This window comes from Eretmochelys imbricata, chromosome 1, assembly GCF_965152235.1.
Source record: "Eretmochelys imbricata isolate rEreImb1 chromosome 1, rEreImb1.hap1, whole genome shotgun sequence".
NCBI lineage: Eukaryota > Metazoa > Chordata > Testudines > Cheloniidae > Eretmochelys > Eretmochelys imbricata.
This window is the reverse complement of record NC_135572.1, coordinates 305,601,434-305,616,656: the sequence shown is the minus strand read 5'-3', so window position 1 is coordinate 305,616,656 and position 15,223 is coordinate 305,601,434. Positions and strand designations below refer to the sequence as shown.

The window sequence follows — 15,223 nt, the reverse complement described above, 5'->3', positions numbered from 1 at the left end:
GCCCATTGTCAGATGTTTCTCTGGAGGAGAAATGAGCTTTATGGACCAGCTCCTCAGCTGGTGCAATTCAGTGTTGCTCAATTGAAGTTATTGGAGCCATGTCAGTTTACCCCAGGTGCAAGGCTTCTTGATGTTTGGGTTGGTCGGTGATTTAATGTATTATTCAAAATCTTTGTGAATTCTCAAAAAATTCTCACATTAGGCTTGGGTTTGAGTAATGCTGTAGGATACTTAATGTGTCTTGTACATCATGAAAAGGAAATTAGGTTTAGTTTAGCAGCTTGTATGTGCAATCTTCTGGCTCTGGAAGTCTTGTTTCCATACCAAACATCAGACCTTTTTCAGCTTCTGTCCTAAACTGGGTAAGAGACTGGTTGACTGCAAAGTAAAGAACATGAAGCTTTTATCAGGCAGTTCTGCTCCAGCTGTAGATATCAGCATTTCAAAGTGGAATATTCAGAGGAGTCTCCAGTCTTTTTGAGAGATTATAATTATCCAGGGCCACATACACATGGGTACCACAGTCATTAGCCACCTTTATACACATTGCAATGGGAAATTAATTTAAGATTTTTGCCTACACAATCTCAGGTCTCTACTGTTGAGCTAAGGGACAGCCCCAGCAACTCAGGCAGAATACACAAGCCGGCCTGATGCATTCCATCCCGTAAAGGGTGGTGATCAAATACAAACAAACAAATACAGTGACAGTCCTAACATACTTTTCAGGCTCCAAGACCAGAACATGTGTCCCTGTTCATTTGTTTCATGCCCTGAATAGTTAAATTCTGCTCGTTAAACCAACATCCTCCATAAGAGTTCAGTTCATTTCCAATGTGAAACATTCATACAGCTTTATTGGAAAAGCATTTTGAGATGAATCATCCAAAAGAACTTCAAGGTCACTATAAACTGAAGAAATTATGTTCAAAGCAGTCCTTGGGGTCCCTGTCCATCCTCGGTTCAGGGAGTTTCGAAGGTTGTGTTGGCAGGACAATGAAAGTCAATGGATTTCAGCTTGTGCACAACTCCTCATTTGCCTTGATTTAAAGGTCCCAGTCTCAGTCCTTTATGGTGTATTTAGGCTTCCTTATAGGCCTCCAAGGGACCACAAGCTTCTTTATTCTTTTAAAAGTATACCTTGTTGGTGTAATTGAAGCTGTTTTGTTACTCTAATTCCTTCCTAATGGTACCATTCTAGTCAAGTGTTCTTTTTCCCTCCGGAGGCATCAGTTATTACGGGTTTTGAATGGGCCTCTAGTCATTATACATACATTCACTCCCAATGCCAAAATCAGGTCACTGTTAGTAATTCTCTTTCTTCGTGAAATAAGATTTCAGCTTCCTTCTTTAAAATCTATAGTATAGTACATGCCCTTTCCACTCCTCAGCAATATAGTACATGCCCTTTCCACTCCTCATCATATTATAGGTATTTAAAGCAACTATCCTTTCTAAGAAAAACCAATCTGTCAGTTTTTCCCTTATTTTCTTATTAGCTTATTAAAATGTGAAATGTCTTAAATCAAGACAGAAGTTTATACAGTTTACACTACACATCCTGAGCATGTGCTTATATACTGGGGAAGGAACAGGAATACAATAAGCAGTAGTGCCCTTTTACAAAATTTCTCTAATAAAAGTCAAAATGTCATGAAAATCATTGGCAACATTGTCATTTTAAGCCATAATCTTCCAGAGAAGGAAGTATAGTGATGGAATTGCTCATTCTGAGGCAGTACATCTATCCATTTATGTGGCACTCATCACCATAGTATATGAGCACTTGACAATCATTAATGGACTTTATCCTTATAATATTGCTAAGGAGATAGCTACTATCCCTATGTTACAGATGGGGAACTGAGGCACAGGTAAGATTAAGTGACTTGCTTGGCAGACAAGTCAGGTCTCTTGAGACCCAGTTCAGTGCCCTATCCCTAGACCGTCCTTCCTATCCTTTAAAGGCATTGTGCCCTAGGTCAGTGCAAAGTCTCTGGCTTGTTGGGAATATAGCTGTGCCTCACAAATTGAAGGGTGCAGCATTCATTACCCTGGTATGGCATTACCTCTGTTTGCTGCTTGGGAGGAATAGAGAATGCAGACCCACCATCACCCTTCCTGCTCCCTTTGGGAAGGCTAGTGCTGCTGTAAATACTAAACTGGGATCGTCCTTGTGCTCCCTGGATGCAAGGGCTGGTGTCATGCCCAGGAACTACTGGGAGGAGAAGTCTCCTTCTGTCCTCTTCTCTTCTTCCCATTTGTGCACTCAGGAGAGCCAGACGCAATCTAGCTCCATATGTAGTTTTCAGAGTGGCTGTAAAGAAATCCAGTGGCTGAAATTCAGTGTTTCTCAAACAAACTTAAACCACTCTATTATATAATAGATTATTCTTTACTAAGGTTATTAATTTCACAATATTCAACACTTATATTTGGTATAAGTTTCCCATCTGAAATCCTAGATATTTGTACTGGTGTGTGTAGTAGTAATGACTCTGCTGTCTGCCCCTGACACTTGTACTTTTCCTGCGACACCACAGCTGGGACATCCAGCACTAAGAATATGTTTTCAGCATCATCTCATAATTGGGGAGTGTGACATTTGGGGTTCACCAGGGCAGAAAGTAATTCAGCCAATGTCTGTCTTGTAACCCACGGCGTCTTTTGACTTCGCAGCTTTGATTCAGGGCTCTGACTCCAGCAGCCTGCCAGCAGCCCACAAGCCTCACCCTGGCTTTGCCCAATTTGGATACTCCTTGTATTCTGACCTTACAACCCTTTCAGTCCCAAATTTGCCCAAAATTGTCATCCTGCAGTCCCTCTCCCTGGACCCTCATGGAGAAAGAATTAGGTTCACATCCTTCTACGGAGACAATATAACACTCCAACCTGACAGTTTACTGGAAGCATACAACTGAACTTACCCAGTGCTGATGATTTATAACAAAAATAGTACAAATTTATTAACAAAAGAGCATGGACTAAGTGATCCCAAGTAAAAGAGACAAAGGTAGAGATGGCTACCGGCAAATGAAAGTGAAAACACGCATCTAAAAGTCTGGTTTCAGAGTAACAGCCGTGTTAGTCTGTATTCTCTAAGTGAGCTGTAGCTCACGAAAGCTTATGCTCAAATAAATTGGTTAGTCTCTAAGGGTGCCACAAGTACTCCTTTTTATCTAAAAGTCTAAAACTTAGCCTAGTTTTTGTTCAGGATGGTTTCTCTCATCCATAATCTTCTTTCCAGCTTTTGACTGGCAAGGACTCTTCACAGAGATTAAATTGCTTGGTTTCTTATTTCTTAAAGTGAAATAACTAAGGGGTTTGCTCCCCCTCCCTTTATAGTTCAGTGATCCTTTGAAATTTATTCTTCTGAAGGGCACCCAGATAAGGTTCATTCGTTCAAGCTCAGTAAAGGAGACATGAGGTCTGGAAGATGAGACTCCATGCTGGTTCCTCCCACACTAGTATTTGCTACTATGCTAATTCTCTCTCCGGCTGCAACCTCCACGAAAGGCCATAGACTTTGGGCCACACCTGGTTTGAGATGTCAGCCCCTTTCCTTTGTCTGGAGAAAACCTGTTATGTCCTCCTGACATGCCTAGTCTGTAGACCTTTATTCACAGACTCTAAAGCATAATATTAGCAAGTGTCCATAATTTCACATACAGCATTGTTACATATATTTCACAACTATATTATTAACCACAATGTTACTGTTTTTCACATGATACCCCACAAGACATATTTTGTACAAAAATCCTTGCAGTAGTGTGTGAATACAAGAGTGACACAGGTCACAGAGAGGATACCACAGCAACCCCTCAGGATAACCCTTGATACATCCATCAATTATCTAACAACACCTACTATTAAACTATGGCACTGAACTGGCTGTGGGATGAATTATGTTATTAACGGGAGGCTGTGATTTTGCTTTATGACTTAGCTTGCTAGTGGAAGAGAGTGACACTCATTTGTAATGGATCGACTGATGAGTAGCTAGCCTGTCCTCTGTCCTGTAAATCAGTTGTTGATGTGATAGGAGTAAAATGACTATGTAATATACTGTAAGCAGCTCCTATGATCCAAAAGAAAAAAAAAATCCGGCAAAATCAGTGCACATTCATATTTCTCGGAGTTAGGCATGACTTACCTAACTGTGCTTATCTAGCTTACAACTTTAATATATTTAGACTTCCTTCCTTTATTTATTAGGGATGGTTTCCTCATAAGAATGGACACGAGGCTGCAGACTGAGACTGTCCAAAGGCAGCCACAATTTACTCATCCCATGATTTGCATATTTTGATTGTTAATACAAAATAAAAGGTATAATGTGGAAGGGGAGACATATTATATCGTATTGAGTGAAATTATTAAAACGTTTCTATGGTTGCCCAAGAGAATCTCAGTAATTTAGTTCTCCGTTCTACTGCAGAATTTCTTCCCAAAACAAATGCCACACTGTGTTTGTTTGTTTTCTCATAGGAGGTCGAGCTGTGTCGTGTTAGCAGTCAAGAGAAGCTGGGGTTGACTGTCTGCTACAGAACAGATGATGAGGAAGACACAGGAATCTATGTCAGTGAGGTAAAGTTGTGGTGGGTGGGACTCAATGGAAAAATAGAAACAAGTGTTCTGAGACCTGACTGCAGTAATACTGGCTGTCAGCCAGCACTTGTCACTTTCAATTAGGAGAGTAAATTATGTTGCCCAAGTAATATAATTATTACCAGCTTGTTTGTTTAACGTGATGCTATTAATACAACATTATAGTTAGGAAAAGTGCAAAGTCGGAGCATTCTCTGAAATTTGAATATAATCCCACAAATATGTGGAAAGTCAGCAAAAGTTCTGATTCCCACACGTCTGTGTTCTCCCATTACTGCAGTCATGTTAACAGTAACAATGGCTAATTTATTTTTACAATAATCACATATGTTCGAGGAAGAGAGGAACAGCATAAAACAATCTGTGAGATGAATCTGTCAGAAAATCTAGTCTGTCCTAGCACTCTTCTTTGTTTTACCAGCTAACAAACAGAAGGCCTGATCCTGACACCTTGAGGTATTGAACAATCTCAACTCCCATCTGCTTCAATGGGAAGTGAGAGTATTCAGCACCCTCTAAGAGGTATTTAGCACCTTGAAGTATCAGGCTTAGAAAGACTTTCAGGTGCATTAATTTCACGTGAGTCTCTGATAATTTTAAAGAGAGAAGTTTTTCTAGATGAGAAGACAAAGATTTTATGAGTCCAAGCTGGGTGTTGATTCTCCTGAGTGAATCTGATACACAATTTGTCACCTTCAGGTGACATAGCACAAGAATCTGAACGCCGGAAGTGGAGTGAGTTTAGCAGAAAGAATTGTCCTGCATTGCCGTAAAGTGAATCACATAAAAATGGGAATGGAAAAAGATTGTTCTGGAACTGCCAACAACACTGTGAAAGTATGTGAAAACCACAGCCTTAGCTCAAAAATTAGGGATTAGTATAAAACTTGCTAAGAATAACTCTTCCCATAGGTATGTAAGCACTACTATGAATATCTGTTTGGCCTTGTGAGGGGAAAAAAGGTAAAGGGATCTCATACCTTTATATCTAAAATATGTTTCCTTTCCCAAATGGAGGGTATTGCTCTGCTTGGAATCTCTCAGCCCTTTCTTTTAAAGTAAGTTTAATTCTATTAGAGACACAAGGTGGGTGAAGTAATATCTTTTATTGGACCAACTTCTATTGGTGAGAGAGAGACAAGCTTTCAAGCTTACACTGAGCTCTTCTTCAGGTCAGAAGAGCTCTGTGTAAGCTCAAAAGCTTGTTTCTCACCAATAGAAGTTAAACCAATAAAAGATCTTACCTCACCTACCTTCTGTCTCTAATATCCCAGGACTGACACGGCTACAACAACACTGTGTACATTTAATTGTATTGTTTTTCATACTTGATTAAACTCTTCAAACTCACTTTTTTGTCTGGCAGTGCACAATAAGAAAATAATATCTAACATCTGCTGTAACCTGCAAACCAAATGCTATGCTCAAAATGTTTAGGTTGAAAAATTGCTCTTGCCATGACAAGGTAAAATAAATGGTTTAAGATAACCATCAAGTGAAAGGTGATAATAATATTGCCCCTTTGAAGAGCAGGTCATTGTTCAGGGATGAGCTATTGTGACTCTGATAAACTGTTAATGGAACCCTAAATATCTATTTATGCTAAGCCAACTTTAAATTAAGCAACTCAAACCAGACCCAGTGTATAGGATCCATGAATGATCTCTGTACTGTAGATCTTTCTTTGTTTTTCTTGTAATTCTTTGGGAACTGAAAAATCCAGAGGAATTGCTAGGTTGATAGCTGGTACAATCATTTAAAAATACGTTTTCAGAAAAGGAGATCATACTATCTCCTTAAGCAGACATAGACCTGCTGTGTGGAGATATCAACCACTCATTAGCAAGGCTTCAAAATCACCTCAGTCCAAAGTGAATTTCCAGAGCCTAAGAATTCTGTCAGTAATACTCTGCTCTATTACAGCTGAAAGTTAGTGCTCGACAGTATGTGGAAAAATATTGTTCTGAAAATCGTACACCCCCTCAACCCTCTCTGTCTTTAGATTTGTTTTAGAACAAGATTCTGTGATTATTCGCAGAATTGGTATGTTCATCTGACTGAATAGAGTTTTAGACTGTCTTTCCACAATGTGAACAATGTCATTTTTACAAATTCTACAAATTGAGTTGTTTGAAGCTGAGATCTTTTCATGCTCAGTTTTTGGATACCTTCCTATGCAGGTTGATCCAAACAGCATCGCCGCCCGAGATGGCCGGATCCGAGAAGGAGACCGCATTTTGCAAGTATGTGTCTATAAACTTTTTTTTTCCTGAGCTCCTTCCTGAAAAACGGTACAGTGCCATCCTCTCTGTGGATTGTTGATGAGAGATGATAATTCTGTTGGTTGTTCTGATGCATGGAAAAAAATATGTCTGTCTCTTTCTTAAGACAATAGCTGGGATTTAGAGTGCGGGTATGGAAAAAAAGGAGAATGACAAACTTGCTCTGCCTGATGGCCCCATATCCTATGTCTTTTTTGCCATATTTATGAGAAATCTCATTTTTCTCTTGTTCATCGCAATGTTATTTTCTAAATAGGGCTGCTGCAATCATAAATATGGGTGAGAGTCTTGCTGATTATTCTTTGATAGTATACATTTGTGTAAAACTTAGAGCGGTGGTCCCCAAACTTTTTACCTTTTTACTAAGGAGGTAGACAGGGGTAAGGGGCCGAGGCTGGGACCACAGTTGGGATATAAAGGGATGGGGTCGGGAGTGGAGCCTCGGTAGGCAGCCAGAATGCTGGCAGCCGGGACCAGGAGCACAGCTGGGTTGCCCAGGCCCCAGCTGTACCTTCTCTCCCTCTCTTCCCCCCCCCAGCCCCGAACATTCCTCTGAACCCTCTAGGGCAGTGTTTTTCGAAGTATGGGTCGCGGAATGTCAGGTCCTGGGTTGCATTGCTGATTCAAATTATAACGATCGTTGCTGTGTAGCAGCTCTAAAGGGCTGCGCAGCAGGTACCTGGAGAGGAGAGAGGTAGGGGGTGGGCGGTAACTGGGGAGGGGAGCAAGTTGGGGCTCGCAGGGCTGCTGTGGGTCTCTCTCCCAGCCCCAGACCTCGCTGCTGCCAGCAGGGAGAGGGGGACCCTTCATCCAGAGCTCTGTGCAGAGGGAGAGAGAGGCCCTTCCCCTGGAGCTCCGTGCTGCCTGCTGGAATGGGGAGAGAGGGGCCCCTTCTCCGTACTGCCTGCCGCCAGTGGGAGAGAGGGCCCCTTCCCTCGGAGCTCCATGCTGCCTGCCGGCAGGGAGAAACAGAGGCCCCTCCCCCAGAGCTAGCTGCTGCACTCCAAACTCCTCATCCCCGACCCACCCCAGAGCCCGCACCCCCAGCAAGAGCCCTCACCCCCCCCCACATCCCAACCCTCTGCCCCAGCCCTGAGCCCCCTCCTGTACCCTGAACCCCTCATCCCCAGCTCCTCCCCGGAGCCCTCACTCCCAAGCAGAGCCCTCACCCCACCCTCTGCCCTACCCTGGGCCACCTCCCACACTTCTTACCATAGGCTTACTAAGGCTAGTGTCTCATGTTAGTTATGTAAAGTGGGTTAAGCTGGAATGTATTTCAATATTATGATTTTATGAAAACTCTAATCAAAAGATATAATTATGTTGGGTCACATGAATCAACAATTTTCTTCAACTGGGTCACAAGGAAAAAAGTTTGAAAACCATTGCCTTAGGGGGTGTACCCCACAGTTTGGGGACCTCTGATTTAGAGTACTATTGAGCATGGGTAAGACGCTTTTGAGATTGTGATTCTAAAGGCCATTTCTTAATGTTCTGGAGGGGGACTTACCTGATGTTGTCTATTCTTTTCTCTCTCCACCACTTATAACTGAACTTTTCTGATTTCGCTGATGATCCACCATTCAGCGAACTGCTCTTTTTATTCTTCGTTTCTGATGGTGCCGGGGTTTCTACATGGCACCACAGTCCAGACTACAGGGATGTAAATTATAGAGCCTTCTAATGTGTCATGCTTTTGCTCCCCCAATAAACCCCACTGGTGCAAACTAAAAGGTAGGGTCATATTAACAGAGTTCATGAACTAGGTACCTTGTAGTTCTCACCAAGAGAGTCTAGAAGGGGCATTAGAGCACAACATATTAGAGCTCTTTGCAATTCCAACCTCTGCAGCTCTCAGATTGGTCTGCCCCTCCAGGTTTGAGCTGCGTTTCTCAAATAAAGCACAGTGCCTGTCAGCAGGGCTCATTATCAGTTAGGGTGGCCAGATGTCCTGATTTTATAGGGATAGTCCCGATTTTGGGGGCTTTTTCTTACATAGGCACCTATTATCCTCCACCCCCCGTCCTGATTTTTTACACTTGCTATCTGGTCACCCTGCTATCAGATACTTTCAACAACAACAGCAGGAATAAAAAAAATTGCTCTGAAGCCTAAGGAGTGGTTAGTGTCAGTTCTCTCTACATACTTATCCGGCAAGGCCTTCTCAGAAAATAATGATATTCACAAGAAGCACAATCGTTATTCTGTGCAAGTACGTCTTCAGTACCAGGCAGATTGGTTGAAATTATAGTAAAGAACAGAATTATCAGACACACAGGTGAACACGATTTGTTGGGGAAGATCAACATGGCTTTTGTAAAGGGAAACCATGCCTCATCAATCTAGCAGAATTCTTGGAGGGAGGTCAGCAAACATGGACAAGGGTGATCCAGTGAGTAAATAGTACTTTGACTTTCAGGGTACATCTACACAGCAAAGAAAAACCTGCGGCTGGCCCGTACCAGCCAATTCAGGCTTGCAGGACTGTTTCATTGCTGTACAGACAACCAGGCTCTGGGATCCTCACACCTTGCAGGCACCTAGTGCCCCACCCCAAGCACAGCAATGAAACAGCCCTATAGCCCTAGCCCCATGAGCCTGAGTCGGCTGGCACGGGCCAGTTGGGAGTGTCTAGTTGTTGTAGAGACATACCCTCAGAAAGTCTTTGACGAAGTCCCTCACCAAAGGCTCTTAAGCAAAGTAAGCTATCATGGGATAAGAGGGAAGTTTCTCACATAGATCAATAACTATTAAAAGACAGGAAACAAATCATAGGAATTAATGGTCAGTTTTTAGAATGGAGAAAGGTAAATAGTGGTGTCCCCGAGGGATCTGTACTGGGCCTAGTGCTGTTCAACATATTCATAAATGATTTGGAAAAAGGGGTAAACAGTGAGGTTGCAAAATTTGCAGATGATACAGAATTACTCCAAAATTAAGTCCAAAGCAGACCGTGAAGAAATACAAAGGGATCTCACAGAACTGGATGACTGGGCAACAAAATGGCAGATGTTGATAAATGCAAAGTAATGAACATTGGAAAACATAATCCCAACTATATATAAAAAACAACAAGATCTAAATTAGCCGTTATCACTCAAGAAAGTGATCTTGGAGTCATCATGGATAGTTCTCTGAAAACATCTGCTCAATGTGTAGCAGCAGTCAAAAAAGCTAGCAGAATATTAGGAACCATTAGGAAAGGAATAGATAAGAAGACAGATATTATCATAATGCCACTATATAAATACATGGTATGCCCACATTTTGAATACGGCATGCAGCTCTAGTTGCCCCATCTCAAAAAAGATATATTAGAATTGGAAAAAGTACAGAGAAGGGCAACAAAAATTATTATGGGTATGGAAGAGCTTCTGTATGAGTAGAGATTTAAAAGACTGGGACTTTTCATCTTGGAAAAGAGATGACTAAGGGGGAGCTATTACAGAGGTCTATAAAATCATTAAGGTGTGGAGAAAGTGAAAAGGGAAACGTTATTTATTCCTTCACATAACACAAGACCAAGGGTTTATCCAATTAAATTAATGGACAGCAAGTTTAAAACAACAAAAGGAAGTACTTCTTCACACAATGCACAGTCAACTCATAGAACTCATTGCCAGGGGATGTTGTGAAGGCCAAATATATAACTGGGTTCAAAAAAGAATTAGGTAAATTCAAGGCAGATAAATCCATCAGTGGCTACTAGCCAAGATTATCAGGGATTAAACCCCATACTCTGGGTTTCCCTAGCCTCTGACTGCCAGAAGCTGGGAGTGGATGACAGGGGATAGCTCACTCAATGATTGCCTGTTCTGTTCATTCCCTCTGAAGCACCTGGCATTGGTAACTGTCAGAGACAAGATAGTGAGCTGGATGGACCATTGGTCTACCCAGTATGGCCATTCTTATGTTCTCCATGTTAAGGAACTAAACTGGGGGTTCTTCTGCAAATAATACAGGAAAAAGGCAGTCATGCTGCTGTAGAAAATCTCTGTCTGAACAAGAGAGGGGCATTAAAGGGATACTCTCAGGTTAAATTTGGCCCCAGATTTAGCCTTTGTAAAAATATGCTTTTTTAGAATTACTCAGACCAACATGTTCTCATTATTATTATTATTTCTATGATCCAGTGGAAACAAATATTCCCTCTGGAGGGTTTGCAACTCAGTATTGCTAATACATGAAAACCTGAAAGTAAAATAGATTAGTAACTAAGGGTATGTCTACACTACGAAATTAGGTCGAATTTATAGAAGTCGGTTTTGTAGAAAGCGTTTTTATACAGTCGATTGTGTGTGTCCCCACACAAATGCTCTAAGTGCATGTAGTCGGCGGAGTGTGTCCACAGTACCGAGGCAACTGTCGACTTCCGGAGCGTTGCACTGTGGGTGGCTATCCCACAGTTCCCGCAGTCTCCGCCGCCCATTTGAATGCTGGGTAGAAATCCTAGTGCCTGATGGGGCTAAAACATTGTCACATGTGGTTCTGGGTACATATCGTCAGGCCCCCGTTCCCTCCCTCCCTCCGTGAAAGCAAGGGCAGACAATCGTTTTGCGCCTCTTTTCTTGAGTTACCTGTGCAGATGCCATACCACGGCAAGCATGGAGCCCACTCAGCTAATCATCACCGTATGTCTCCTGGGTGCTGGCAGACGTGGTAATGCATTGCTACACAGCAGCAGTTTATTGCCTTTTGGCAGCAGACAGTGCAGTATGACTGGTAGCCGTCGTCGACATAGTCCTGGGTGCTCTTTTAACTGGGCGCCTGGGCAAACATGGGAGTGACTCAGCCAGGTCATTTCCCTTGTTTCGTCTCATGATGATTGAGTCCTACCGGCAGTGCACTGTCTTTTAATCTGCAGCTAGCAGAAGACGATGGCCAGTAGTCATACTGCACTGCCTTCTGCCGAGCACCCAGGAGATGACGATGGCTAGCAGTTGTACTGCACAGTTTGCTGCCAGCAGGATGTATAAAGATAGATGAAGTGGCTCAAAACAAGAAATAGACCAGATCTGTTTTGTATTCATTTTCTCCTCCCTCCCTTCCTCTGTGAAATCAACGGCCTGCTAAACCCAGTTTTGAGTTCTATCCTTGAGGTTTTGAGTTCTATCCTTGAGGGGGTCATTCAGTTTCTCACAAAGCCACCCCCTTTGTTGATTTTAATTCCCTGTAAGCCAACCCTGTAAACCATGTCGTCAGTCGCCCCCTCCCGCCGTCAGGGCAACGGCAGACAATTGTTCCGCGCCTTTTTTCTGTGCAGACGCCATACCACAGCAAGCATGTACCCCACTCAGATCACTTTGACAATTAGGAGCACATTAAACACCACACGCATTATCCAGCAGTATATGCAGCACCAGAACCTGGCAAAGCGATACCGGGCAAGTAGGCGACGTCAGCACGGTGATGAGAGTGATGAGGACATGGACACAGACTTCTCTCAAAGCAGCGGCCCTGGCAATGTGGGCATCATGGTGCTAATGGGGCAGGCTTATGCGGTGGAACGGCGATTCTGGGGCCAGGAAACAAGCACAGACTGGTGGGACTGCATAGTGTTGCGAGTCTGGGACGATTCCCAATGGCTGCGAAACTTTCTCATGCGTAAGGGCACTTTCATGGAACTTTGCAACTTGCTTTCCCCTGCCCTGAGGTGCAAGAATACCAAGATGAGAGCAGCCCTCACAGTTGAGAAGCGAGTGGAAATAGCCCTGTGGAAGCTTGCAATGCCAGACAGCTACCGGTCAGTCGGGAATCAATTTGGAGTGGGCAAATCTACTGTGGGGGCTGCTGTGATACAAGTAGCCAACACAATCAAAGATCTGCTGATACCAAGGGTAGTGACCCTGGGAAATGTGCAGGTCATAGTGGATGGCTTTACTGCAATGGGATTCCCTAACTGTGGTGGGGCCATAGACAGAACCCATATCCCTATCTTGGCACTGGAGCACCAAGCCGGCGAGTACATAAACCTCAAGGGGTACTTTTCAATAGTGCTGCAAGCACTGGTGGATCACAAGGGACATTTCACCAACATCACAACAACGTGGGATGGCCTGGAAAGGTACATGGTGCTCGCATCTTTAGGAACTCTGGTCTGTTTCAAAAGCTGCAGGAAAGGACTTTATTCCCAGACCAGAAAATAACCATTGGGGATGTTGAAATGCCTATAGTTATCCTTGGGGACCCAGCCTATCCCTTAATGCCATGGCTCATGAAGCCATACACAGGCAGCCTGGACAGTAGTCAGGAGCTGTTCAACTACAGGCTGAGCAAGTGCAGAATGGTGGTAGAATGTGCATCTGGACGTTTAAAAGCACGCTGGCGCAGTTTACTGACTTGGTTAGACCTCAGCAAAACCAGTATTCCCACTGTTATTACTGCTTGCTGTGCGCTCCACAATATCTGTGAGAGTAAGGGGGAGACGTTTATGGCGGGGTGGGAGGTTGAGGCAAATCGCCTGGCTGCTGGTTACGCGCAGCCAGACACCAGGGTGGTTAGAAGAGCACAGGAGGGCGCGGTGCACATCAAAGAAGCTTTGAAAACCAGTTTCATGACTGGCCAGGCTACGGTGTGAAAGTTCTGTTTGTTTCTCCTTGATGAAACCCCCCGCCCCTTGGTTCACTCTACTTCCCTGAAAGCTAACCACCCTCCCCTCCTCCCTTTGATCACTGCTTGCAGAGGCGATAAAGTCATTGTTGCTTCACATTCATGTATTCTTTATTAATTCATCACACAAATAGGGGGATAACTACCAAGGTAGCCCAGGAGGGGTGGTGGAGGAGAGAAGCACCAGGAGGGGTGGTGGATAAGGGAAAGACAAGGCCACACAGCACTTTAAAAGTTTAAAACTTATTGAATGCCGGCCTTCTGTTGCTTGGGCAATCCTCTGGAGTGGAGTGGCTGGGTGGCCGGAGGTCCCCCCACCGCGTTCTTGGGTGTCTAGGTGAGGAGGCTATGGAACTTGGGGAGGAGGGCGGTTGGTTACACAGGGGCTGTAGCGGCGGTCTGTGCTCCTGCTGCCTTTCCTGCAGCTCAGCCATATGCTGAAGCATATTAGTTTGGTCCTCCAGCAGCCTCAGCTTTGAATTCTGCCTCCTCTCATCACGCTGCCGCCACCTTTCAGCTTCAGCCCTCTCTTCAGCCCGCCACTTACTCTCTTCAGCCCGCCACCTCTCCTCCCGGTCATTTTGTGCTTTCCTGCACTCTGACATTGTCTGCCTCCATGCATTCGTCTATGCTCTGTCAGTGTGGGAGGACAGCATGAGCTCAGAGAACATTTCATCGTGAGTGCGTTTTTTCCGTCTTCTAATCTTTGTTAGCCTCTGGGAAGGAGAAGATCCTGTGATCCTTGAAATACATGCAACTGGTGGAGAAAAAAAAGGGACAGTGGTATTTAAAAAGACACATTTTATAGAACAATGGGTACGCTCTTTCATGGTAAACTTTGCTGTTAACATTACATACATAGCACATATGCTTTCATTCCAAGGTCGCATTTTGCCTCCCCGCAGCGCGTGGCTAGGCCCTCCACCCTCCCACCTCCCCGTGGCTAACAGCGGGGAACATTTCTGTTCAGCCACAGGCAAACAGCCCAGCAGGAACAGGCACCTCTGAATGTCCCCTTAAGAAAAGCACCCTATTTCAACCAGGTGACCATGAATGATATCACTCTCCTGAGGATAACACAGAGAGATAAAGAACGGATGTTGTTTGAATGCCAGCAAACATACACTGCAATGCTTTGTTCTACAATGATTCCCGAGTACGTGCCACTGGCCTGGAGTGGTAAAGTGTCCTACCATGGTGGATGGAATAAGGCTGCCCTCCCCAGAAACCTTTTGCAAAGGCTTTGGGAGTATATCCAGGAGAGCCACGAATGCCAGGGCAAATTAATCATTAAACATGCTTGCTTTTAAACCATGTATAGTATTTTAACAGGTACACTCATCAGAGGTCCCTTCTCCGCCTGGCGGGTCTGGGAAGCAGCCTTGGGTGGGTTCGGGAGGTACTGGCTCCAGGTCCAGGGTGAGAAACCATTCCTGGCTGTCAGGAAAACCAGTTTCTCCACTTGCTTGCTGTGAGCTATCTACAACCTCATCATCATCATCTTCCTCGTCCCCAAAACCTTCTTCTGTGTTGCCTCCATCTCCATTGAAGGAGTCAAACAACACGGCTGGGGTAGTGGTGGCTGAACCACCTAAAATGCATGCAGCTCATCATAGAAGCGGCATGATTTGGGCTCTGACCTGGAGCAGCCGTTTGCCTCTCTGGTTTTCTGGTAGGCTTGCCTCAGCTCCTTAAGTTTCATGCTGCACGGCTTCACATCC

The 15,223-nt window shown here is 44.1% G+C and overlaps 1 protein-coding gene across 3 annotated transcripts in view; it reads left to right on the top strand.

Annotated features, from left to right (window-relative positions):
- PDZRN4 (PDZ domain containing ring finger 4) overlaps positions 1 to 15,223 on the top strand; it is a 386,496-nt gene that overhangs the window by 354,833 nt on the left and 16,440 nt on the right. For all 3 annotated transcript variants that reach the window (XM_077807773.1, XM_077807772.1, XM_077807775.1), the window contains 2 exons: positions 4,492 to 4,590; positions 6,792 to 6,854. In XM_077807773.1, the coding sequence (XP_077663899.1) occupies positions 4,492 to 4,590; positions 6,792 to 6,854 (162 nt within the window). The remainder of the gene's footprint in view (positions 1 to 4,491; positions 4,591 to 6,791; positions 6,855 to 15,223) is intronic.